Source organism: Telopea speciosissima, chromosome 11 (assembly GCF_018873765.1).
Source record: "Telopea speciosissima isolate NSW1024214 ecotype Mountain lineage chromosome 11, Tspe_v1, whole genome shotgun sequence".
Taxonomy (NCBI): Eukaryota; Viridiplantae; Streptophyta; class Magnoliopsida; order Proteales; family Proteaceae; genus Telopea; species Telopea speciosissima.
Genome location: NC_057926.1, coordinates 48,994,635 through 49,021,218, shown reverse-complemented (window position 1 = coordinate 49,021,218; position 26,584 = coordinate 48,994,635). Strand labels below are relative to the sequence as shown.

General features: G+C 39.4%; 1 protein-coding gene across 1 annotated transcript in view; it reads right to left on the bottom strand.

The window, feature by feature from the left end:
- The window catches only part of LOC122646431 (PH, RCC1 and FYVE domains-containing protein 1-like), a 69,217-nt gene that overhangs the window by 17,209 nt on the left and 25,424 nt on the right, over nt 1-26,584 (bottom strand). Inside the window, exons 3-9 of the mRNA XM_043839980.1 lie at nt 17,302-17,391; nt 17,063-17,149; nt 16,833-16,934; nt 10,937-11,141; nt 8,991-10,864; nt 8,707-8,853; nt 2,633-3,141 (exon numbers count right to left, since the gene is read on the bottom strand). Of these exons, the coding sequence (XP_043695915.1) occupies nt 2,633-3,141; nt 8,707-8,853; nt 8,991-10,864; nt 10,937-11,141; nt 16,833-16,934; nt 17,063-17,149; nt 17,302-17,391 (3,014 nt within the window). The remainder of the gene's footprint in view (nt 1-2,632; nt 3,142-8,706; nt 8,854-8,990; nt 10,865-10,936; nt 11,142-16,832; nt 16,935-17,062; nt 17,150-17,301; nt 17,392-26,584) is intronic.

Genomic DNA, 26,584 nt, shown 5'->3' with positions numbered 1-26,584 from the left:
GAGGAGAGGGACCCATTAGCAACTTTGAATTTATCCTTACCAAAAGCAAGAGAATATGTATTAAAAAGGCTGGAAGAACCTATCATGTGACCAGTATCACCGGAGTCTATGATCCATGGAGTGGAAACTACTGATGCACAATGACCAGCAAAGGAAATACTTGTACGGGCAAAGAAGGAACCTGAATTGGCAGCAGACGTAGTAGAGGCAGCGGATGTATTCAACATACGACGTAGAGCCTGGAGTTCTTCCTGGGAGAAACCGATGTCAGCAGTGGGAGTTGGAGCTACACTTTCAGTGTGATTGGCTTTGTTTTTAGACTTAGCACGACCACGTTTGCCTCAAAATCAGCTGGCTTCCCATGTAATTTCCAACACTGAGCCTTAGTGTGATAAGGTTTGTGACAATGATCACACTTAACAGGCTCTTTGGTAGTGGTAGTAGCAGTAGCAGCAACACTGTCAGAAGAAGTTACAGAAGTGGAGCCAGCAGTCTGTAAGGCTGATCTCTCAACTTTGGGAGTAATCATCATGGCAGCCCTTCGTGTCTCTTCACTGTGAACATAAGAAAAAGTTTCCTCTAAGGTGGGGAAAGGAACCCGACCAAGGACTTGCACCCGAATAGGGTCATAGTCATCATTGAGGCCAGCCAGGAAATCATAGACTCGAAACTGATCAACATAAGAATGATAAGTAGTAATGTCAGCAGTAGTAGTAGGTTGAAACCGAGCATAATGATCCAATTGCTGCCATAAACACTTGAGGGCAGCATAGTATTTAGTGACAGACATCTCCTTTTGAGTAGTATTTTGGAGTGTCTTCCTGATTTCATAAACTTGTGCACCACTTCCTGATCGACCATAAGTTCCCTTGACAACAGTCCATATCTGAGTAGTAGTGTCAAGGAGGAGATATTGACTAGAAAGATCAGTGGTCATAGAGTTCAAAACAAACGACATCACCATAGCATCATTGGTAGCCCATTTAGTACGGGCAGCACCATCTTCAGTAGGCTGTTTGGTGGTGCCAATAAGATGGCCAGTAAGTCCCCTACCAGCTACGGTTAAGGATAATGATCTGGCCCAAATTAAATAGTTCGTACCATCAAGTTTAATGGCAGCAGCATAGGGAAGAAAGTCATTCCTAGTATGACCATCTCCAGAAGTAGCAGTAGTCATCTCTGAGTCACCCATAATTCAGCCAGGTAGAAAAATTCAGATCTTCAAAAAAAAACCTGAATCGAGTGTGAATGATGGGTTTTAAAATTGCAGAATATTCAACCGTCAGAATGGGCTGAAACTTAGGTCGAGTTTCCCTCTAATAGTAGGGAAGATATCCTCCAAAAATTAGCTCCTTCTGATGAGCCAATAAAAAGCCCTACATTTGTCAAAATTTAGGAAGAAAACCTGATTGCAGAGAAATCGCAGAGTTGAATCAGATTTGATTTAGATCCAGATATGCAGTCTTCAAACCGGGAATGGTGTAGACCAATAAGAGCAGGAACCAATCTCCACAAAAGCAGAAATCAAACTTCCGTTGAAAAGACAGCTCAATCTCCAAGGATAGAAAAAATCCTGCCGGCAGATTTAGGTCACACCACTGTTCTTCAATCTTCAATGAGGTGACATTGAGGGCAGCAGCTAAATTTACATTAGATCACGTCATAGTTGCTGCCCTGATGGAGAGAAAGAGGCCAAGAGTGGTGGAGAAAAAAGAAAAAAGAAAAAACCAGAAACCGAGAGGGGGAAGAACCAGAAACCCAGAAAAATTGAGAAAAGAGGTAAGGGGAAGAACCAGAAAACTGAGAAAGGCTGCTCTTAGATCAGAGGTGGCTCTGATACCATGTTAACAGCCTTAGAATTGAGTGCTTGAATGACCTAGATCGATCACTCAGCCCCTTATTTATAATAATATCAAATTACAGTCAAAGTATAAATCCCCCCAATCCTATTCCTATTAGGAATTCCTACTACAATTAGGAATCCCAAATAGATATCGGATAGAAGGGGAAAAAACAGAAAAAAAGAAAAGATTAAAGCATAAAATAACTAAAACATAAAACTAACATAATAAGGACTAAATTACCCCTATCGGGTAAAGTAGTCAATCTCAACAGTTAGTCTAGTCCTAGTCCTAATTTGGTTTCATATTGTAACTATGTTTCTAATTTGGTGATCCCTAGTAGGGTTAGGAATCTTTGGCTGTATGCTAATTCTATATAAATAAAGGCTTGTGGTGGGGACTGCTAGTTCGATCCATTATCTCTAGACAGTCCCCCTTTCTCTCCTCGTTCTCTTCTCTTCTCCATTCTCTCGGTTCTGTTATTTAGGGTTCCATTCTGCTACAAACATGACACCAAAGTTCAATGAACCAAGTAATGCACAAAGTATATATTTTTATTTACACAATATGGTAACATCCATCTGATATATTTTTGAATCCCACTTGCAAATATGTTAACTATATATCTGAGAAGGCTAGAAACTAAAGCTTTCCTGAAATAAACATTTACCAATGGAAGCTAATAAGAAACTGCAAAAATACTGAAAGCTAAGAAAAATGAAAATCAGATCTCTAATATGCTACTATTATATCCCTTTTCTTTCATATAAAAATTGAGGGCACATAAATACCTGAATCTGACTCGCTTGAAAACTTTGGCCCCATTCTGGAGTTGAATTAGAGTAACATATACACCAGGTTCAAATAGCTCCGTTGCTTCTGCTTCAGCTACATTCTTCATTGTTGAAATCTTAGGTGAGCTTGACCCATTTTCTAAGCTTTGTGAAGGAATGGGCCTCCCAATATCTGAAAGAAATGTTCTATCATTGTCTTCCAGGGTTTCTTTTTTCTGTGTTAGGTTACCATCTATCCTTTGGTATTGGGCATAAGTGAAGGATCCATTCACCGTGATAGGTTTACAAGCAACACACGGCTGGACATGGCCTGAACAATCAGCTGACAAGGAAGAATAAATTTCTGATTCTTGAGTTTCATAACAATGTCCTGCTGACAAGGAAGAGGAAGCATACGACTCTTGAGTTTCATATCTTTTATGCAAAGCTTCAAGTTTAGTGCACATGGCTTTGAATGTTTCAATGTCATAACCCTCAGCAGGTAACTTCTCCATCATCTCCTTCAGCTAAAGGAAAAGGTAAAAGCAACACAGAAACGGGCTAATTAGCAAGGTAATTATGTTAATCAGACATTAGTCATGCTACTAGAAATGAATAAGTCATACCTATCATAGTTGACAGTTGACACATAGTACAGAAGGTGCTTTGAAAGGTTGGTAGAAGTAAAGATTAATTAATTAGAACCATCTAGATAGGACAAGTTATCATAGATTTAGAGTATTCAATGTAAACTAATACTAAAAATTATTTTCGAAAATAAATTGTACACATTTTAGTTTATATGATTTACTATTTCAAGTCATCGGTTATTAATTATACAGAGCTTTTGGTTACCTATTTGCTGCTGTTGTCCATCTCCATGTGGAGAAAAATTTCCAGGACGATGATGTGCAGTCCACAAGGAAACTTGGGTAAGTGGGACGTTGTCCTTTGACTCTTAAGAGCTGAATCTTTATAATATCTTGAATTAGGGTCTGCCTTTTCCAGGTATAGAAAGAACACCTGATCAAACAAAGGCCAGCCAGGCACTTGATAACATGACGATCAGTGAAATAGTTTACTGGTTTAGATAGATTCAAAGTCCAGAAGGACGCAAGTGGATGTTTGTAGTGAAACAGAAGGTGGATGGCACTGTGGATATAAGGCACGACTCGTGGCAAAAGGGTTCACTCAGACATATAGGATTGATTACCAGGAGACCTTTGCCCCTGTTGCAAAGCTGAATACTGTCCGAGTTTTGCTATCTTGTGCAGTCAATCTTGGATGGGATTTACAACAACTGGATGTGAAGAATGCTTTTCTCAATGGAGAACGTGATGAGGAGGTGTATTTGGATATTCCACCAGGGTTCTCTTGTGACAAAACCCAAGGCAAAGTGTGTAGATTGAAGCGTGCACTTTATGGGCTAAAGCAGTCACCTCGAGCATGGTTTGGTTGGTTTCACAAGGCCATGATTTTTGTGGGCTATAAGTAGAGCAATGCTGATTACTCTTTTTATAAAGAGGGTTGGTGAAAAAATCACTGTTCTAATAGTCTACGTTGATAATATTGTGGTCACTATCAATGATGGTGATGAGATCAGCCGTTTGAAGACCTTTCTTGGATAGGAGTTTGAGATTAAGGATCTAGGACAGCTAAGGTACTTCCTTGGGATTGAAATTGCTAGATCTTCTAAGGGCAGCTTTCTCTCCCAAAGGAATTATGTCCTAGATTTATTGACAGAAACTGGGAAGTTAGGATGTCACCCTTCAGATACTCCTATGGATGCAAATGTTCGTCTTAAAAAACATAAGGGTGCACCAGTTGATAAAGGCCGGTACCAAATACTAGTGGGGAAGTTGATTTATCTCCCACACACATGTCTTGACATTGTTGTTGCTGTGAGTACTGTGAGTCAGTTCATGCATGATCCCTACTCTTCCCATATGGAGGTTGTTCTTCGTATCCTTTACTACTTAAGTCAGCACCAGGGAAACGCATTCTCCTGTCTCCTCATGATTACCTACGGACAAAGGCATACACTGATGTTGATTGGGCAGGTTCTCCGGACTGCAAGTCTATCTTTGGGTATTGTTCTTTTGTAGGTGGCAATCTTGTCACTTGGCATAGCAAGAAGCAGAATGTGGTGGCTCATTCTAGTGCTGAAGCAAGGCATTTGTGAGTTGCTCTGGCTGAAGGGTTTGCTATAAGACCTTGGTGTCCCAATCCATCTCCCTATGATGTTGTACTGTGACAACAAGGTTGCAATCAACATTGCACATAATCCGATACAGCATGATCGTACCAAGCATGTTGAAATGGATAGGCATTTCATCAAGGAAAAATTGGAAGAAGGGCTGATTTGTTTTTGTGAAGTCTGCTGATCAGCTTGCTGATATATTCACCAAGGGACTGCCTGGAAAGATGTTTCAACCAAATTTAGTCCAGTTGGGCATGATTGACATTTTTGCTCCAACTTGAGGGGGAGTGTTGAATAATGTCCACCAGAATACCGTGGGAGTATTCTGGTATTTTTGGGTTTTACATTTTATGTTTTTATGTATTGCCGACTCTCTTAGTAGAGTCTGCTAGAGTAGGGATAATTCTGTCCATCAGCTTGTAATTCTTTTTTATAAATACAAGAGTTTTCTTGATCTAAGAGATCATTCAAGCATTCCATAATGTTTTGTTTTGTTAACAATGACATAGTTGTGACTGGTAATGATGCAGATGAAGTTTCTCACCTGAAGATTTTCTTGGGATGAGAATTTGAAATAAAAGATCTAGGACAGCTAAGGTACTTCCTTGGGATTCAAGTTGTCCATTCTCCAAAGGCATTTTTCTCTCCCAAAGGAAGTATGTTCTAGACCTACTCTCAAAGACTGGTTTGTTAGGGTGTCATCCTTGTGACACTCCTTTAGAAGCTACTACTCGTCTGAAAGAGAAGGATGGTGATCCGGTTGATAAGGGACAATATCAACGGTTGGTGGGAAAATTGATTTATCTCTCTCACACCAGATCAGACATCGCATTTGCAATAAGTTTGGTCAGTCAGTTCATGCATGATCCCTACGCTACCCGTATGGTTGTTGTTCTTCGCATTCTCCATTACTTGAAGTCAGCTCCAGGAAAAGGGATTCTCTTATCTCCACATGATTCTCTACATATTGAGGCTTACATTGATGCTAACTGGGGTGGAAATCCTGATCGAAAAATCTACTTCAGGTTATTGTAAGTTTGTAGGAGGTAATCTTGTCACGTGGCGTAGTAAAAAAATAGAATGTTGTGGCAAGGTCCAGTGCTGAAGCAGAATTCCATGATACGGCTGATGCAGATTCATTACCGAAATGGGCTTATCTTATTAGGAATAAGTCTAGGGTTGGGTTATATACATGTTGGGCCTTTGATCCTATGGGTTTTCTATGTAAAAAGCCACTTTTATGGGCCTAAAATATGGGTAATTAGGTTGCATACGGGATTAGTTGTTTTAATTCCTTAGTTTTTATTTTTATGTAATTAGTGGTCATGTGATCACTTAAGTGATCATGTGACTTGGTTAAGTGGTCATGTAACAACTTAAGTGGTCATATGATGTAAGTTGGGCCGGATTAGGACTCTATAAATCCAACTATGTTTTGAGTCTATTTCCTTTAGTATTTCAGTTTCCTAGTCAATTTAAGTTACCTAATAGGTCAAGGATTGGGTTAAGCCTTTTCTTTTTAGTGTAGGAGTCTAATTTTGAGTCTTTTATATAAGGTTGTAAGGGGGCCAAGTATTGAACACAAATTTGATTACTAAAAATAGCTTTTGCTTGCTGCCATTGCTGCTGCTGCCTTGCTTTATTGAGTGTTGCCTTGTGAGTAATATCAAGGTGAAAGAACTGGTGGATCTCTAATTGACTCCTTACGTCTTGTAGACCAGGAGGATCTGCTATAAGGGATTGGTGGATCTCCAATCAACTCCTTGCATCTGGTAGATTGGGAGGCTCTATTTTTTTTCTTCAAAGCTACTGCCATTGAAGACCAGCTTTACCAAGTAAGTTGTTACTATTATTAGTCATCCCCTTCTTCTGCTAATCCTCTAAATCCACCCCCATCGATCCCCATTGTCAATACTCAATTCTTACTACCTTCTTCATCCAGTAAATACCTTAGATCCATTAGAACCCTAAAACCTGCAACTATTCTTCTTCTCTTCTAGAAGGTCACATATAAGGTGATTTTCGTAAGAATTCTGCCTAGCCAAATCTAACCATTAGAATCATCTCAAGCTTTGACCAAATGTTTTTTAACCTAATTCATGAACTCAATTTCAGTTTGGTGCAATTCTGACATGCCGATCTGTTCCTGCTGTGAATTTCCAATTCTGCCCTTATTGTTATATATATATATATTTTTTTTTGGATGAATAAATATATTATACCCCAGGAGGGGGCAGGAACAGAGGGGAAGGGATATACAAGGGAAAGAGGGGGGAGAAACAACAAGCCAACCTACACAGAGGTGGAGGGAAATAAAATAGACAAATCCAAGCCCCAGGAGGCAGCGATATGCCTGTTCCTAGGGGAGTCTAGAACCGGACGATGATGGGTGCAACTGAGTTTGGAAGAGAGCACTGAACATAATCAATATACCAATTCTGCTGATCTGTTATTGCTGATTCTTATAGACTAAATTTATATTCGATTACTGAACATAACTCTAATTTCTGATCTCTGAATTTCCTATTTAAATTACTGTTTTGTCCTTTTCCTAGTTGTGTACTGGGATTCCCCCATATTAGCTGATCTAACCATTGGATCAATTTCAGCTTTTCAGTAATTATTCCAGTCCCTATTTAGTAAACTCATATGGAATTTGGGATCATTCTAACCATCTGATTTTCTATTATAAAGATTTTCCCTAATCTGAACTATCCTTCGATGAAAAGATCCTGGTTTGGTTCCTAGTTTGATTATTCAAATCTAGGACTACATTAATGGCCCAAGGCATCTGTGAGTTATTGTGGCTTCAGAGTTTACTCCAAGATCTTAGTGGTTCAGTTCATCGTCCAATGATGTTGTACTGTGACAACAAAGCAACAATCAACATTGCCCACAATCTAGTGCAACATGATCGTACCAAGCATTTGGAGATTGACAGACACTTCATCAAGGAGAAGTTAGAGAGTAGGCAGATTTGTATACCTTTTGTGAAGTAATGATCAGCTTGCTGATGTCTTCACTAAAGGGCTGAGTGGAAAGTTGTTTCATCCTCGTTTAGTCAAGTTGGGCATGTACGATATCTATGCACCAACTTGAGGGGGATTGTTGAGTTATGTAACCCGATAAGGGTATGGGTATATTTTGTTTTTTTCCCTCATAGCTAGTAGAGTCGGCTATGTAGGGATTTACTTGTAATTCTGCTACTCCTTCAAAGTTATAAATGAAGATGTTTAGTGATCACATTGATCATACAAGCCATTCACTCAAACCTGTTTTGTTAACAGTCAGGCTGTTAAGAAGCGGTACGTAGCTATGGTCGATGCCCTAGAGTCAGTGTCCAGTTTGTGTTGATGTTGTATGCCCCACCCCCTTTACTTCTTTATTATTATTCTACTCTCTCTTCTAGGATCCATTTAACCGACCCCACTAAGTTGGGACAAGGCTATGATGTTGTTGTTGTAGTAATATTATAGTATTTCGGTCAATCTGAGGTGCAATTTATTATTTACATTGAGAGAGGGTGTAAAGTACTTAAATATTGTACTGTCATTTGTTTGTATTTTAGGCTATAAATCATTTGCATACCATCATAGGCTTTTTTTCCATTACATGTTTCTTTCCTATATATGCTAGCTCACATATACGTGCTTTTTCACCAAAGCAAGTCTTAAACTGTAAATATATGGATGCTTGTATGTAATATTTGACGATTACTAGTAAATGTTTGCTTGAGTTTTATTTTTCTTACATATTTATTTCCACAAAGTAGGTAATTATGATTTTTTTTTCTATTGCCATTTACAAGATATAATGCATGCTTAATACATGAAAAAGCTAATGACTTATTAATTGTAACTGGTCATAATTTAGGCACGTTGAACAGGAATACCTGGACTGTAATCGATTTCATAACTTCATTTGCAACTTCACACCTGGATGACTCCCTGGCTGCCAATGAAGCAGCTTCTTCAGCTTGCTTTCGTGATTTCTGCAGCTCCATATCTTGGTTCTCGCACTTCTGTCTCAACCTTTTAGCCTAGAGGTCACATCACACTACATAAAACTAGTTTCTTTACCGATGGATAATTTCAACATTACTCATCCTATAACTAAAAAATTATAAGAAGATAATGACAATAACAAAAAAACAAATAGAGGAAAACTACCACATACTTGGCTTTGCAACATTCGGACTTCTTGGCTCAAATGCTCAAATTTTCTCGTTAGGGTATCAAAACTAATAGAAATTACAGGAGTTGCAACAAGTGGAGAGTTTGGCTTTCTTGAGTATGGTGAAGCAGGTCGTGAGGTTACAGCTGGTTGGGGTGCTGATGGAGGCAGTGGCGATGGATGAGAGCTTAATGGTTGAGGTTCAGACGTGATAACTGGTTTCAGAGCATGTTGAACAGAACTCAGTGGACTTGGCACTGCATCTTTCCGCTGTAACAGTCTTTGGACTGGGGAAGCTCGGGTTATGGAAGCAGAATCAGATTTCATTCCTTGTTTGAGTGGTTTGATATCAAGATATTTGATTGGCTCTCCGTCAGGAGACAGAAGATTCTTTGATGCACTCCCCACTCCCCTGTCCAGCCTCTCCCTGACCTTTTCAGAATGCCTAGCTGCAACATTCTTCTTATTGAATGCAGAGGCACTATCAGCTTCAGATGCTTTAAGTTTAAAGTAACAAGAATCACATACACGATGTGGTTTGCTTCGAGTCGAAGATAATGCAGCTCTTAATGCTTTTTTGGAACTGCAAGCATGACAATGCAATACTCCACAATTATAACAATGGTGCCTTTTCCTAGTAAAAGAAAATGCTTGACAACAACCGGAGCAGACAGACTGGTCTGTACCAGAAACCCATCTATGAGTGCATATGGCTGAAGTGAAGTTTGAACCACATGATATACTTTTCACAAGCCTATCTTTTAGAGCTTCAACTAGAGTTGGGACTTTACGATCTTTAGTGTCCCCATGTCCTAGTCTACCATTGGCTCCCATACCCCATGTGAACACTTTGTATCTTGATGTCCGTACAGCGACATGGAATAAACCACATGAAATCTCTTCTACAAACTCACCTACCAATCTATTCTGTACTAAACAGGGCAACTTACCATCAGACAGTGGATTGCCTAGCTGACCATAAGCAGTACTTCCCATAGTAAATACATGCCCTGATGTTGCAAGGACAGTGGTAATATTAGGTCCACAAGCCAACTGGTGGAAATTGTACCCAATAAGAGATGACACACAGGTGGGCTTTAGCTTGCTTTCCTTGTCCCCATGACCCAAACGGTATTTGTCACCATCACCCCAAGTAAATAACTGTTTAGGTGATATTTTTGTATGTGGTTGTCCCATAACCTCGACAATAGCTGCAGTGTGCCATAGACCACATGCAACCTTAAGAGTCTTTGATTCACTCAAGGATTGAATTTCCCTAGGATACGCAACATTTTCTCTGTCCCCATGGCCCAGAACACCAAATGTCCCATCACCAAAAGTAAACAACTTTCCATTAGAAGTTACCAATGCAGAGTGCCATGTGCCACATGCAACAGATAAAACCTGGAGTCCATCTAAAGGACCAGAAATTCTTTTGGGTACCCAATGGCTGACATCAGTGCCATGTCCAAGAAGTCCAGGGTAATGTGTACCATCACCCCAAGTAAATAAATCACCGGTTGCAGTTACAGCGCATGTATGATACTCACCACATGCAACATAATCCACACTATTGACAAGAGATTCAACAAGTTGAGGGTGAATTAAATATCTATCAGTTCCATGGCCAAGCCTACCTCCTGATTCCTCTCCCCAAGTAAAAATCTCACCTTGCCTTGTAACAAGAGCAGCATGTCTGACGCCAGAAGAAACCTGATGAACATCTAAAACCAAATTTAAATCTAGGGGCCTTGGAGTCAGCACATCAGTTTTTGAAGGGAAATGATGGACTGATCTGTTTGGTACACACCGATCACACCAAACCTCCCCCCAGATATAAACATCACCCAATGATTCAATGTCATCTGGCCCAAGACCTCCACTCAACAGGCCAGAAGTGCTTGAAACACTAATTCGGGTACCATCTCCTGTACTTTTTTCCCCAAGACCTCCACTGGACAGGCCAGAAGTGCTTGAAACACTAATTCTGGAACCATCTCCTGTACTTTTTCTTACTTGCACATTTGCATGGTCTGGCCCCAAATCTGAGTATGTCAAACTCAAACTACTAAAACTACGAGAAATACGTGCTGCAGTCTGTGGTGTTGCACCAAGAGGATGACCATTTTGAATGAAATCAATGTTATCATGTAACTACGTGGAAAAAAAGAGGGGGAATAATCAGCTGGTTAGAAGTATTTGACAAATAATCATGTATTATAATTTTTCATCCATCTTAAACCACAAAAAAAAATAAAAATGCAAACTACAGTAAATGATACAGAAAGAAAGAAGGAAAAAAGTATTAACAGATATATAGAGAATTTCAAGTTTAACACCAACTAATTAACAAAAAAGGACTCTTCCACAGAATTTAGTTATTAGAAGACGTCATGTGTCTAACTTATTTTTCTGGAATTTGTTGCCAACACTATTGAGTTGCTTTATCCAGGTGTTTTCAGAAGAGCGAGAGCCTTGGAGTTTAGTTTGCCTCAGTTCTCTTCAGGGTTACTGGGTTAAGACAGAGGTGTCAATGTTGCTGAGATGTAACAGTTTGGGGAAGAATGAGAACTCAGTCCACTCTTCTTTAATTTTCTTTTTGGTATACCATTTTGTTTCCATATACTTGGTTTGTAAGATCACATACTCAACTTCATGACACATATCATTTAGCAGGTGAAAGTATGCCATTTTTTTTTTTTTGGTGAATAAAAAAATTCATTACCAAAAGAAAAGAGGGGGGAGGGGGATATATAGGGGGTAGAGCAGGAAAAGCCTGAAGCCCTAAGAAGAAGGGCTAGAAGGCCTAAACAGAGAACCATCTAAACCCCAGGAGACAACAATGAGCCTGTTCCTTGGGGAATCAAATAGGGGACGATGAGGGAGCAAACGAAGCTTAGAGGAAACATAAAAAAAGATGGATTTCCAAATCAAGTCAAAAGAGCTAGAGTTGGAGGTCTATCTTCTAACATTCCTTTCCATCCAGATGTGAGAAATAACAGCCCCGAACACAAGCTTACCAACTGTATCACAGATAGAGCTACCAGAAAAATTCATGTCCCATCAGAGCCATTCCCGGGCGAAGGGAAGAGGCCTCCTACGACTAGGCCAGAGGGAGCTGAGGGCCATGTTTAGTAGATAAAATGGAAAATAAATTATATTCCAACAGAGTAGACTGCCAAAGGAAAACTAATAGCACAATGTACAACTCAATATGATACATAATCAGAACGCAGACCTTGTGGTGTGCGCAAATGATGATCCATGTCACATTCCACAATTATTTTTGATAAATTATGGTATAATTATTTCTAAAAAATTATAAAATTATTTTTAATCATGAAAAGAATATAAGAGTTAAGGTAGCTATATAATTGTTTTTGGAATTTAAAATGATGTAAATAGCTAATAATGAATGCATTTTTTATGTAACAGTGTAAGAAGTAAGACGATTGCACAATGGCTGAGTGTGGATCTGGAGATATAGCATGGAGGCATGGAGTACCTCTATGAAATAATAAGAAAAAGTCTCGGTGCAATTATTGTCACAAGATAATAAATTCAGGAGGGGCCACTAGATAGAAGTGGCATTTGGCTGGTAGCTACAAGGATGTGGCCAAATGCACAATACAGCAGGCCATGGCTAAGCTCTTGAAGGGAGGAAGACAGAAGAAGGTCGAAATGCAAAGGGCAAGACAGGAGTTTGAGGAGGCAGTGTTAGAGAGACACCCACCAACAGCAAGAGCTAACTCTGATGATTCTGGTAGTGAGTACATGCCTAATGATTTTGAGACAGAGGTAGAGAGGAGACAGTTCCAGCAGGCTCAGGCAGTGAGCTGAGTCTCACATTAGATGGATAGGGTTAGGGCCGTAGAGATGGGGAAAGGAGCTGGTTCCTCTGGCTCTAAAGCGGCTGCACAAGAGGCAGTGCCTGCAGGGGAGAGGAGGAAGAAGCAGAGGCAAGGGGATTTGCCTTTCAAGAGATCACAAAGTATGAGGGCACCCCCACCACAAGTACCAGTACCAGATGATGATGATGATCCCATTGAGGTGCTTCAGCAGGATCCTCTAATATTCAAGACCCGGGATACCAGACAGAGAACTATGAAGCAAGTCTGTGGTGGTTGGAAAGGGAAACTTGGAGATGCCATTTCGAAGTTGCTATTCTTTAATAGCATCCCAGCTAATGCTGCTCAGGGACCATACTACCAGGCTATGCTTGATACTACAAGGAAGGCTGGCCCAGGAGTGAAAGTGGCCTACTCTATGGCAAAAGACGGATTTGGACGAGTACATTGAGCCATTGACACAGTAAAGGGAAATGAGAGAACTACGGCATGACTATGATGTGTAATGGTTGGACTGGACCCCTTAGCCAGTCCATCAACTTCATGGTCTATTGTGATGGTAAGACTATCTTTCTAAAGTTTGTGGATGCATCCAAGGAGAAAAAGGATGTAAAGTATATCTACAAGTTACTAAAAGATGTTGTGGATGAGGTAGGACCACAGAACGTTGTCCAAGTGGTGACGGACAACAAGAGAAACTTTAAGAAGGCAAGTGAGAGATTGATGAACAGGCACATCAACAGGATCCACCTCTTTTGGACATCATGTGCAACCCATTGCATTGACCTAATGCTTAAGGACATGGGGAAGAGATCCATGGTAGCAGATGTGGTTAAGCGGGAAAGACAAGTGATCACATTTGTCTACAACTATGGATACACTTTACAGATGTTGAGGGAGATGTACAATGGAGATTTGGTGAGGCCCAACATTACTCGTTTTGCCACTAACTACGTTGCAGTGAAGAGATTTGAGGTGGAGATGGCTTGTCTGAGGTACATGTTTGCTTTAGAGGAGCGGCTTAGTTAGAGGGAGTCGGGTTCACCATAGGATAGGCTAACACAAGCCACCATCTCTAGTAACTAGTTCTGACAGGACCTGAGAAAGGCCATTCTTATATTGGAGCCATCAGTAAAAGTATTGAGGATGGTAGACTTTGAGAAGAAGCCTACCTTGCCACATATGTATGCTGCCATAAAATTGATGAAGGGAACGTGTGAGAACTGAGAACAGCATTACCTCGAGGTGGGAAGGCATACCTGAAAATCGTTGAGGACTGATGGGAGAAGCATTTAATGTATCCACTACATAGAGCTAGTGAATTTTATATGATTAGTTTAAGCTACTTAAGTTAATTTACATTTCATTTACATATTCATAAGCATTGACAAGTTATTTAAGTAATTCTTAGTAGATTATCTCAATCCCAAGTACCACTACAAGCTTCAACTTAGGATTGATGAATTATTGCTAGAAGCAAGGAAAAAAGTGGGGGCCAAGTTGGAGCCTAATGCAAGTATATAGAATAAATGTAATAATGATGTAACATCCCAACCCGGATAGGGTACAAGACAACGCCCTCACAAGTGTTGACCCTTAAGATCATATACATTCATATAAACAAATTAACAAAGTCCCAGATCACACATAAACATAGCGGAAGCACTATAATATAGACCATTTACATACACTGGTGGCTACAAGTCTTACTGCTTTGTACATAACAAAAAGATTAATTTACATAACTACTCAGTCATGTACCAGAATATACAAACTGTTCCACCATCCATCTGTTCACAAAACTAGGTGTGGAAGTAGCTCAATCTAGGAAAGGAGTTTCGCTCTCACAGCGAAAGTATGTTTGTGATCTTCTTATAGAGACAGGATTATTAGGATCCAAACCTCTAGATACTCCTATGGATCCTAATTTAATGCTTATAGCTGATGTTGGTGATGTTCTTAATGATCCTGAGAAGGATCAAAGACTTGTTGGGAAACTAAACTATTTGACTGTGACTTGACCTAACATTGCCTTTCCTGTTAGTTTGTGAGTCAGTTTCTATATGCTCCTCGTACATCTCATTGGGATGTTGCATAGTTCGAAATTTCGTCTCGTCTCATCTCGCAATTTTGGGCTGGTCGAAATTTCAGCGAAATATTGTATTTTTTTTTTCCATATTTCGACACTTCATCTCGGTGGGTTTTTGGCTATATTAAGGCCTGATACTTCATGTACACCCTTATTTAAGCTAAATAAACACATTTAAACCTTCATATTGCAAAAAAATGAACTCAAAGTGGTGTTTTGGGTTTGCACCCTTGATTGACAGCAGATTGGCCATTGATGTCTAACATATATTTAATTGATCCCCATCCAATTTATATTACCCCTAATTTTTTTCCTATTTTTGTTGTAGGAAAATCAATTTTGTAAATCAAAAAATAAAAAAAATAAAATACATATAGAAAAAAAAAATTTGACACCGTGAGGTTGTAGATCGGCCTCCAGTGTCTAACATATAATAATATCATCACCATCCAACAAGTATTGAACATAGTATTTTCAAAAAAATAGTTTTAGAGAGAAAAAAAAGTTACCTTAAACAGTGACAAAGCCTTCACAAATATGCTAGGAGGTGTTTACGACGTGTTTTCGGCGACGATCCGTCGAAAATGATGAAGAACACGTTGGAAGAGGCTTGGAAGACAAAAAACAAGGAACAAAAGAGAGTCTCTCCAAGGTCTCGGTCGAAATTTCGACCGAGATATGCGGGATTCTGCTTTTATAATCGAAGGGTTAAAGAGTCACGTGATGGGTTTGTAACATTTCGGCGATATTTCGGTGACATACCAAAATATACCGAAATGTCACGAAATTTCGACGAAGTTTTAACTTTTTTCATTTTGTAGGTCCATCTCGTCTCAGTAGTGTCGAGATTTCTGAAATATGCTGATATATCGTGAAATTTTGAACCATGGTTATACGTATCTTAAGGTACCTCAAGAAGGCTCCTGGACATGGATTACTTTACTCTGATCATGGACATGGGCGTGTTAAAGGTTTCTCGGATGCTGACTAGGCTGGATCTCCCATTGATAGGAGATCATCTACTGGTTATTGTACTTTCATTGGTGGAAATCTTGTGTCATGGAAGAACAAGAAACAGACTGTTGTGGCTAGATCGAGTGCAGAATCAGAATATCGAGCCATGGCACACGTTACTTCTGAGTGGATTTAGGTGAAACAACTGTTGAGTGAGCTTGGATTTAGGGATGATTCTCCCATGCAATTATGGTGCAATCAAACGGTTGTTCATATTGCTTCAAATCCTGTGTTTCATGAAAGAACGAAACACATTGAAGTAGATTGTCACTTTGTTCGAGAGAAGCTGCAACAGGGACTCATCTCTACTAGTCATGTTCGTACAGGAGAACAACTTGCAGATTTATTTACAAAGACTTTGGGGAGTGCTGGAGTGAATTATATTTGTAACAAGTTGCGCATGATTAATATCTATGCTACAACTTGAGGGGAAGTGTTAGTAGGGACTGTTATATGTCTCGGTATGTTCAGGGGTAGTTTAGGCAATTTTCAGTTTTCTTATTTCCTATTGTGTCTCTTAAGTCATTATATATAGTGAAGGAATGTGGAGCTCACACATTATGTGAGATACTCCAAAGCTACCAGATTCTCATTCTTTTTCTCTTCTCTTTTCTTTATTGTTTATGCTTACAGATATAAAAGAGGAAACATCATGACAAAAAAAAATAATAATAATAAAAAAAAAATCAGGTACATATCTAAATTAAACTTTGTTTTCTGAGATTCATTTAATATATAAGCTTTCATGGTTCCCAACAGGAATTGACATTCCACTTACCAATGGCATAAGTGAACAACAGGAGATAGCAATATCTTGCCAAATGATGCAGTAGAACATATGAAATAGAACAAGAAATAAAATGACAATAAATTTAGAGAGGGAAGAGAACTCACATCAGAACTTTCACTCCTAGTATGTCTATTACATTGGCTTTTAGAAATTAATGCCTTAAGGCCAGCAAACCATGTTTCTGTCTCATCTTTATCTTTGCAAATCTGCGGTATACAAACAGTTCAAAGTAATCATTATATTATAGCAAACTAAATCTTGCGGGGATCAAACTAATAAATTCAACATTGGGCATACAACTGAAAATGAACATTAATGGATTTGTTTCACAAACCAGATCAAGAGTTCTTTCATCATTCTTATATAGAAGAGAGAATGATAAATAATCCTTCTCAGGTCGAAAATATCTCCGAAATACAGCCTGTTGAAATCAACAAATGAATGTCATCTATTATTACAAATTGTAAACCAGTAATGACTAAAATGAAAACATTAATTAGCAATCCATCTCAAGTCGAAGTACATGGAAACATAAGATTAAAAATAAAGAGTGCAAAAGCAGGCTCAACTTACGGTTCTCTGTCCAGGGATAATACGAGAAACGGAAGATAATTTAAGATTCCTTTCTTCTCCATGTGAGTACCAGATCAGTGTTGTTTCATCCTGTGATTAGAATCCATTACGCATAATGTGCCAATAAATGAATAACTAAATACCACACCAAACCGGTTGAAGATGGCAGATTTCGTAATGAATAAATCAGATTCAACCACACAGGTGGGAGCTATTAATGAATCATGCATGTATATAAGAAACCTAATTTCTCAAGATATAGATACAAATAGGAATACCCAACTAAGCTAACAAAGTACAAAGTGAGTGCTAGAACCATACACCAACATATAAATGACCACTTCTTCCATGAGTAGGAACACTGGGAGCAACCTATATGCGACCATATTAATCCCAACACTAGTTCAAAGTAATGAAGGAAAAATAACAAGAGAGGAAAGAGGATGGAAAGAGAGAGATGAAGAAGAAGAAGAAGGAGAAGAGAAAGATACAAGTGCAATCAGGGGTTCCAAAACCGGATTCGGATCACTTATGGACCCACCGAATTAATATCAACTCAAGCAAGCAAGTTAGTGGCAAAACTGTAATTTCTTGTGATAGGAAGAGAGCGGTAAACCAGCATACGACGGGATGTTCTACCAAATAGGCTTGTATTGACTCGAAATTTCAGGGAAGAGTCAATATCTCAATGCTCTATCGATTCCAATCCACAATACCTTGAACCAGCAGCCAGAGATTTGTTTAGAAAATTCTGATACAGATTCAGGCGGAGTAATGGATACCAGGTCTGATAGTTGATGTAACTCTCACACTCCACACGGATACTGATCACAAGACTCCACAGGAAGGGTAACCCTTAGGCTAAGAAGCAACATACCAAATCTGAAATAAAGAGGGTTAACAAAGAGAGAGGCACTATGGTTCTCTTGGGCTGCAAATGTTTCCCAAATCCCAAAACAGAGCCCCACACAATAACAGCATAAAGAAAAAGAAAAGAAGAGGGGGTTTTGCTGGGATGGGAAAAAGAGGGAAGATAAGAGAGAAGAGAGGAGAAAGGGAAGAAACTCGCCACAGTCTCAGACCACACAAACTCAACTTCAATTCATTCTCATTCTATCCTCCAATGTAGAGTTACATGCATATTAATAAGAAAATAAAATTCCTAAGAAACAGTAAATCTTAAACTAGGAAATTAACATCAACTTAAACAGGTAAACCCAATATCCTACATAATCTACCCAAATGAAATGATTATCAACCTCAATGTGCTTTGTACATTCGTGTTGCATAGGATTGTGAGCTATACATACATTATCCTTGTCACAATATAATCGCATGGAGCCCTTAGTATCAAACCCCAATTCTTGAACTAACCTTTTCAACCACAGAAGTTCACATAATCCATGAGCCATGGCTCTAAATTGTGCCTTTGCATTTCATCTTGGCTTCTTGCCACAATTGACTTTTTTTGCATCAACATATAACCAGGTTACCACCACCAAAATGTGCAATGTCCTGATGTAGACCTTTTGTCAGAAACAGTCCTGCCCAATCAGCATCAATGTAGTCTTCAATTCTCAAATGGTAGTGTCTGATGTACAACATCCATTTTCCTGAGTTGCATTTCAAATACCTGAGGATGGAATACACAACATCCAAATACCCACTCTTGAGAGCATTCATAAACTGACTCACTACCCCAACAACATAATGTAACACCCTGCAATCAGGTCATGAATATATTGTAATTTAATATACTAAGGTATATTTATATGTACTATGGTAGGTATTATATGATTGTAAAATGTATTGACATGATACTTTGGCTTGATATTTTAGGACTTGAAAGACTTAAGTGTTACAATAAACAGATTGAATCTGTGAATCATTATTACAAGCAAGGTGAGGGAATCATACTAGTATTACTATATGATGTATATCGAAATGTATGAGCATGGCTTTGTGTTTTATGATGTGTAATATAGTGTATGAGCATGATATGGATTATTGAATGTGTTGAAATCCTTGAATAATGGCTTATGAACAATGTGCCCACAGCCTCTTTATTTATAATCAGAGATCATTACAATAAAGGAAATAAAACCTAGTCAAATCATATGTGCAACATGTGCATAATGAACCTGGATACTTTAATGTATCTGGGTCCAGGTCACGGATCAACGGGTAATCCGTGAACATTCAACACTCCCCCTTTAAGTTGGTGCATACATGTCAAACATGCCCAACTTGCTAACAATAGAACAAAATAATTTACTACCTGTAGAAAACCTAGGACCTGTAACCAGTAACTTGAGAGAAGAGAAAAAAGAGAGAATAAGAGAATAATAACTTGCTGTTTTCATTGATAGGGGGAAATTACAAATAGAAAGGGGAACTCCTAATCAAATTAGGAATTCCTAATCATGATAGGATTCCAAGTTACAATAGGAAAAGAACTAGAATTAACAACTCAAACTGAAACTAAGACTAACAACTCACAGTAGAATTAGGACTTGACATAATTAGAAACTAGGTCTCCAACTAGGACTAGGAAAATAGAAGATACACATATCAACCAAATCACTGTTCACGTGAACAGTGTCACATGAACAGTACTTCAACACTCCCCCTCAAGCTGGATTATACAAATAAGTAAAGAAAGAAGATCCAACTTGAGCTAAAAGGAAAAAAAAAGAACTCCATAATAATGCAAACACTCCCCCTCAAGTTGGCGCATACAAGGTATTAATGCCCAACTTGAACAAAATGAGAAGAAACTATGTTGCAGCAGAATCCAGCTTGACAGATGAATGTAACTCCCAAATAAACCTTCAAGAACTTGAAAAAATAGATCTTCAAAACTTGGACAGACATGATCAGCAAACTGGGATTGGAATGTCTTCCAAAAAAGGCAGCTTTCAACGATCTTCAATAGCTATCCAGTGATGAATCTTAGATTGTCATAGTGACTTAGAATCTTGAAGTGAAATAACTAGAGCAGTAAGTAGCGAAAACAAACTGAATCAGGCAGCGGAAAAAAACTGTATCAACCCAATCGAAAGTCCTTAAATAGGCAATAACCAAATATCTTCAATATTTCAATACTTCAATCTCCCCCTTACGGCAGACTCAACCCAATAACCAAGTAGATACCCATTGGCAATGGTGAAAACTCGATCGCCTATGCTCGCGCACTGCGCTCATGCAAGTTCCGCTTCTACAATGTCCGCAGTGTACTCGTACATAATCCCCCCCTCACGTGTAGTACACGGGGACATAACAGAGATAATGTAAAAGATAGGGCAAAAAAATAATATTCCAGAATTTTCTAAAAGTGCTATGGGTAATTAAAAAGGAAGGAATGGCAAAATTGTAATTTAGCAGAAGTTTCCAAAGGTGTTATGGGTAAATGCCAAAGATATGTTTTGGGATATGAAAGGAATTAGAATTATTGAAAGGGAACGGTGTTGGAAAAAAGGATGGCATGACTGTAATTTGGTGGAAATCCACTTTTAAATACAATCCAAGCCAAAGGGTAAACTGGTAATAAACCAGAATTTTCAAGGGTCAATTGGGTAGTCAAATAGGGGAATGTATTAAAAGGTAATGGCAGTTCCGTAAATAACCAAAATTTTGCAAGGGCCTTTTTGTTAAACAAAAAGCAATGGGATGCAATAAGTAAAATAATGGCTATGGAGAGTGGCAATCTTATAAATAACCAGAATTGCAAGGGGCTCTTAGGTAGATAATTTAGATGAAATCTACTTACAAATACCACCCAAGGCAAAAGGGTAATGTTGGAATCAGCAGTAAAATAAGGACAAAGGTAGATAAGAAAAGATGATAAGGGCATAAAGGGAACTTAAAGAATAAAATAAAACGCTAGGAATAAAGTAGAGTAACCAAAAAGGAAACCAACTCATAAAAGGAAACCCACTTTGAAATATTGGATGTCTTCCTCACGCAACCAGCCAAAACAAAATAACGCTGTCCTCAACAGTTCAACCTCACGATGGGAGAAAGAACCAACCACAAGAGGAAAACAAGCCACAGAGGAAAACGAGAACCAGCAGCCAACTGATTCTTCGATCAGAAACAGCAGCAGCTCATGGAGAAAATTAATGTAATCTCTAAAAACTCAGATTAGAAAGCAGGGAAAGGAGGAGGCAGAACAAAAGCTGCAACTTCAACCTCACAGTAAAACCAGAAAAGATATGATTCCAGCAAAGGAAGATTTCCACGCAACTCCAAATAGAAGGTCGAAGATTAAACAGAAAACCTGCAACTCCAATCTGGCGGTAGGGGAACAGCAGCGATAAATATTTGACTCCGTGGAAGAACAGCTTCATTCGAACCAGCAGCAACAAAATACCAGCAAAGAATCAATACCACCAGAAATCAATAGCCAACATCAGAGAACAAGAGCCCATCCAACAACTAAGCCAAACAACACTCAGCAAGACAAAAACCAGAAAATCAGAGATCTTCCTCATGATAAGCAAAGAGAAACTGAGCAAAAATAGGGCAGGTCCTGAACTCCAGCCCCTCGATCACCGTCAAATCGAGAAAAAGGGATTGCACCTTCAACGAAAGCAGGTTCTTCAGAAGCAACTACAGCCCAGAACCAGGTTCTTCATTAATTGATCAACAAATCAGTATTTAATCTGCAACTCATCTGAAGAGCAGAAATCAGATTCGAAATCTGATGTAGAGTTTTCATAATCGAATAAATGAATTGAGTACATGAAACCCTAGTTCTTTTTCTATGAACTAAGGTTTTCTTCTTCAAACCAGAAACCCGAACCGACTCTCAAAATGGCAATCTTGGAGAGAATCAGTCACTGATTGCCTAGCTCTGATACCATGTAGAAAACCTAGGACCTGTAACCAGTAACTTGAGAGAAGAGAAAAAAGAGAGAATGAGAGAATAATAACTTGTTGTTTTCATTGATAGGAAAGCCCCTCTATTATAAATAGAGGGGAAATTACAAATAGAAAGGGGAACTCCTAATCATGATAGGATTCCAAGTTACAATAGGAAAAGAACTAGAACTAGCAACTCAAACTGAAACTAAGACTAACAACTCATAGTAGAATTAGGACTTGACATAATTAGAAATTAGGACTCCAACTAGGACTAGGAAAATAGAAGATACATATATCAACCAAATCACTGTTCATGTGAACAGTGTCACATGAACAATACTTCAACACTACCAATTCCCTTGGTAAGAATATCAGCCACTTGATCACTAGACTGAACAAACGGAACACAGGTCACCCCTTGCTCTAGCTTTTCCTTGATAAAGTGCCGATCAATCTCAACATGCTTGGTGCGATCATGTTGGACTGGATTATGGGCAATGCTGATTGAGGACTTATTATCGCAATAGAGTCTCATTGGAAGGTCAACTGACAATCCAAGATCTTGGACAAGTCCTTTGAGCTAAAGAAGTTCGCAAATGCCTTGTGCCACGGCTCTAAACTCAGGTTCAGTACTTGACCGAGCAACCACGGTCGGCTTCTTGCTTCTCCAAGTAGTCAAATTTCCTCCAACATAGGTGCAATATCCAAAGGTGGACCTTCTATCATCAAGGCTGCCTGCTCAATCCGCATCAGTATAAGTTTCTACCCAGAGATGACTATGTGAGGAATATAGGACTCCTTTACCAGGAGAGGACTTTAGGTACCTTAGGATTCGGTATGCTGCCTCCAAGTGAGAAGAGTGAGGATCATGCATAAACTGGCTGACTACACTTACTGCAAATGCAATATCTGGTCAGGTATGAGACAAGTATATCAATCTCCCAACCAACCTCTGATAACTGCCCTTATCAATAGGGTCACCATCCTTACTCTTCAAGTATGTGTTAGGTTCTAGAGGTGTATCGGTTGGTTTACACCCAAGCATCCCAGTGTCCTTCAATAAATCGAGAGTATACTTTCTCTGAGAAAGAGATACCTTTAGCAGAGTAGGCAACCTCTATTCCCAAGAAATACCGCAACCTGCCCAGGTCCTTGACCTCAAATTCGGTACCCAAATAGGTCTTCAACCGGCTGAATTTCTTGTTTATCACTTCCGGTGATCACTATATCATCTACATAGACAATCAAAATAGTGATATGCCGTCCCACCCTTTTAACAAATAGTGTGTGGTCAGCATTGCTTTGCTGATATCCATTAGCAACCATAGCTCTATGGAAACGACGGAATCAGGCCCGGGGAGACTGTTTTAAGCATTACAAGGCTTTCTTCAATTTGCACACCTTTCCCTGAGTGTTTGGTGAGGCAAAACCCGGAGGTATCTCCATGTAGACATCTTCTTCCAACTCTCCATGTAAGAAGGCATTTTTCACATCAAGTTGTTGAAGATCCCAACCTTGAATCACAGCACAGGAAATGATGACTCTCACTATATTCATCTTTGCCACAGGAGCAAAGGTTTCTTGATAGTCGATTCCATGGGTTTGAGTGAACCCTTTGGCAACCAACCTTGCTTTATACCTTTCAACTGAACCATCAGATTTATGCTTCACAACAAATACCCATTTATAGCCAACGGGTCTCTTTCCTGATGGAGGAATTACCAAATCCCAGGTCTGATTTTTCTCTAAGGCACGCATTTCTTCATGCATCGCATCCTTCCATTTTTGCTCTGCAATTGCTTCTTGCCAATTGTTAGGAATAGTAACAGAGGATAATGAAGACACAAAGGTATGAAAACGACTAAGGGAGTTGTAAGATACAAAATTAGAAATTGGATGTTAAGTACAACTTCGTTTTGGCCTCCGAACAGCAATAGGTAAATCCAGACTAGGATCATAAGGAGGCTTACTAGGAGAATGAGTGGGAGAACTCGGAACGGGTGCAGATTGAGTAGGTAGTGTGGTAGTGGTCTCTTTGTACAATGGTCCATGAGGAAAAAACGTCTCCTGAGAATAATTCTTCAAATCTTTCTCCTCCCGAACTGGTTGTTGCTCAATCTGTCCCATTTCTTGTTCTTGACTTGTAATCCCATCCTCCAATTCCACAAAAGAATCCTCTATAACAGGTACATGAACATCCAGAGGAACAATCAGCGAGACCTCTGAATCTGCACTTAGATCTCCCCTTGCAAAGGTTCCAGGGTGATGAAAAGTAGGCCTCGGATTCACGAAACACAACATCCATCCATGGTAATAAATATTTTTCTGGTTGGAGGATGGTAGCATTTGTAGCCCTTCTAAGTAGCCGAGTAGCCAAGAAAAATGTACCTAAGTCCCTTTGGGTCGAACTTGCCATGAACATGGTGGTTTCGGGCAAACACCGCACAACCAAAAATTTTTTGGTGGTACAACAAAAGTCGAGGAGCCGTCCTCCTAAGACTCTTGAGGGAAGTCGATTAATAAGATAAGTAGTTGTGAGGACCGCATCACCCCAGAAACGAGGGGGAACGGCCATATCAAACATCAAAGATCGAGCCATCTCAAATAAATGCCTGTTCTTGCATTCCACGACCCCATTCTGAGCAGGTGTATCCACACAAGAGGTCTGATGGATAATCCCATGAGTTTCCAAGTATGACCGAAATGCACCATCCATGTATTCTTTGCCATTATCAGACCGAAGAATTTGTATCTTGGCATCGAACTGGGTCTGAACCATCTCATGAAATAGGGTAAAACAGCGGAAAACATCACTCTTATTATGCATCAAGTAGACCCAAGTGGTCCAACTATAACAATCAATGAAGGTGACAAACCACCGAAAGCCAGAAGTAGAAACACACTGGGCAGGGCCCCAAACGTCAGAATGAATCAAATTAAAAGGTGATAAACTTCTACTATCAGAAATAGGATAAACCGTCCGAGTTTGCTTGGCTAAAATGCAAGCATCACAAGAAAGGTTAAATTTATTACATCGTTTAACCAAACTGGGAAAAAGATCAAATAAAACCCCCCTAGGGGGATGGCCCAAACGTTTATGCAAATTATTCAACTCCAAAATTGCCAAATCAGATTCAGTAGAAGAAAACTGAGATGTCAAGGCCGCCGGCTCACCATCAAATACATAAAGACCACCAACTACTTTACCACATGCAATCATAGGACCCGTCTCCAAGTCCTGAAACAAGCAATGGTTGGGAAAAAAAGTCACTCTGCAATTTAAATCTCTGATTATACTACTAATTGAAAGTAAATTAGTGGAGAAATTTGGAACATGCAAGACAGAGGAAAGGTAAAGAGAAGATGTGCACTATACAGATCCCTTTCCTGAGATAGAAGAAAGAGATCCGTCAGCAACACGGACTTTAGTATGACCAGATAAAGGAAAATACTTGAAAAAAAGAGATGAAGAACCTGTCATATGGTCGGTTGCTCCAGAGTCAATCACCTAAGAATCGGGAATGACAGAGGAGCAGTTCCCACCAAATGAAATACCTGGAGAAGGAGTGGTAGGAGTAGTAGAAGGCATAGAAACAGCAGAGGCAGCCAATGAAAAGGATGTAGATCCCGAAGAAGACGTGTCCAAACGAGTCACCATATCCCTGAGATGATTGAGCTCAGCCATAACTTGAGAAAAAGACTGTGCAGATTCTTCTTCAATGGATGCCTGATTTGCACGTGTGCCAGTAGACCGATTGGAACCACCCCTGCCCCGCCCCCGAGTATCGGCAGGGCGACCATGTAGCTTCCAACAACGATTCTTTGTGTGCTACTCCTTTCCACAATGATCACATTTAATAGGAGGACGATCCCCAGATGGCCGATCACTAGGAACATAACGGTAAGTATTGCCACGGACAGAAGACTATGAACCAGAAATAAAAACCGATCGTTCCTGAGGGACAGGATTAACCATGGCTATACGTCGACTGTCCTCGGCAGAAAGAATTACATATGCCTGCTCAAGAGTAGGTAGAGGATCACGATTCAAAATATTAAACCGGATCGGATCAAATTCAATATTGAGCCCGGCCAAAAAATAAAAAACACGAAGACCGTCTTCCCATTTTCTGTAAGCCATTGCATCAATAGCACTAGTTATAGTAAAGGTGCCCAAAAAATCCAACTGTTGCCACAGATTACACATGGTGTTATAATATTGTGAAAGGGACAACTCTAACTGCTTGGTAGAGTGAATCTTTTGATGAAGTTCATAGGACTGAACGGCATTCCCAACTTGAGAATATGTGTCCTTGGCTGTTTTCCATATCTTAGCCGCTGAATCGAGAAGAAGATAACGTCCGGCAATCTCTTGCTCCATGGAATTCACCAAATAGGACATAACCAGAAAATTAAA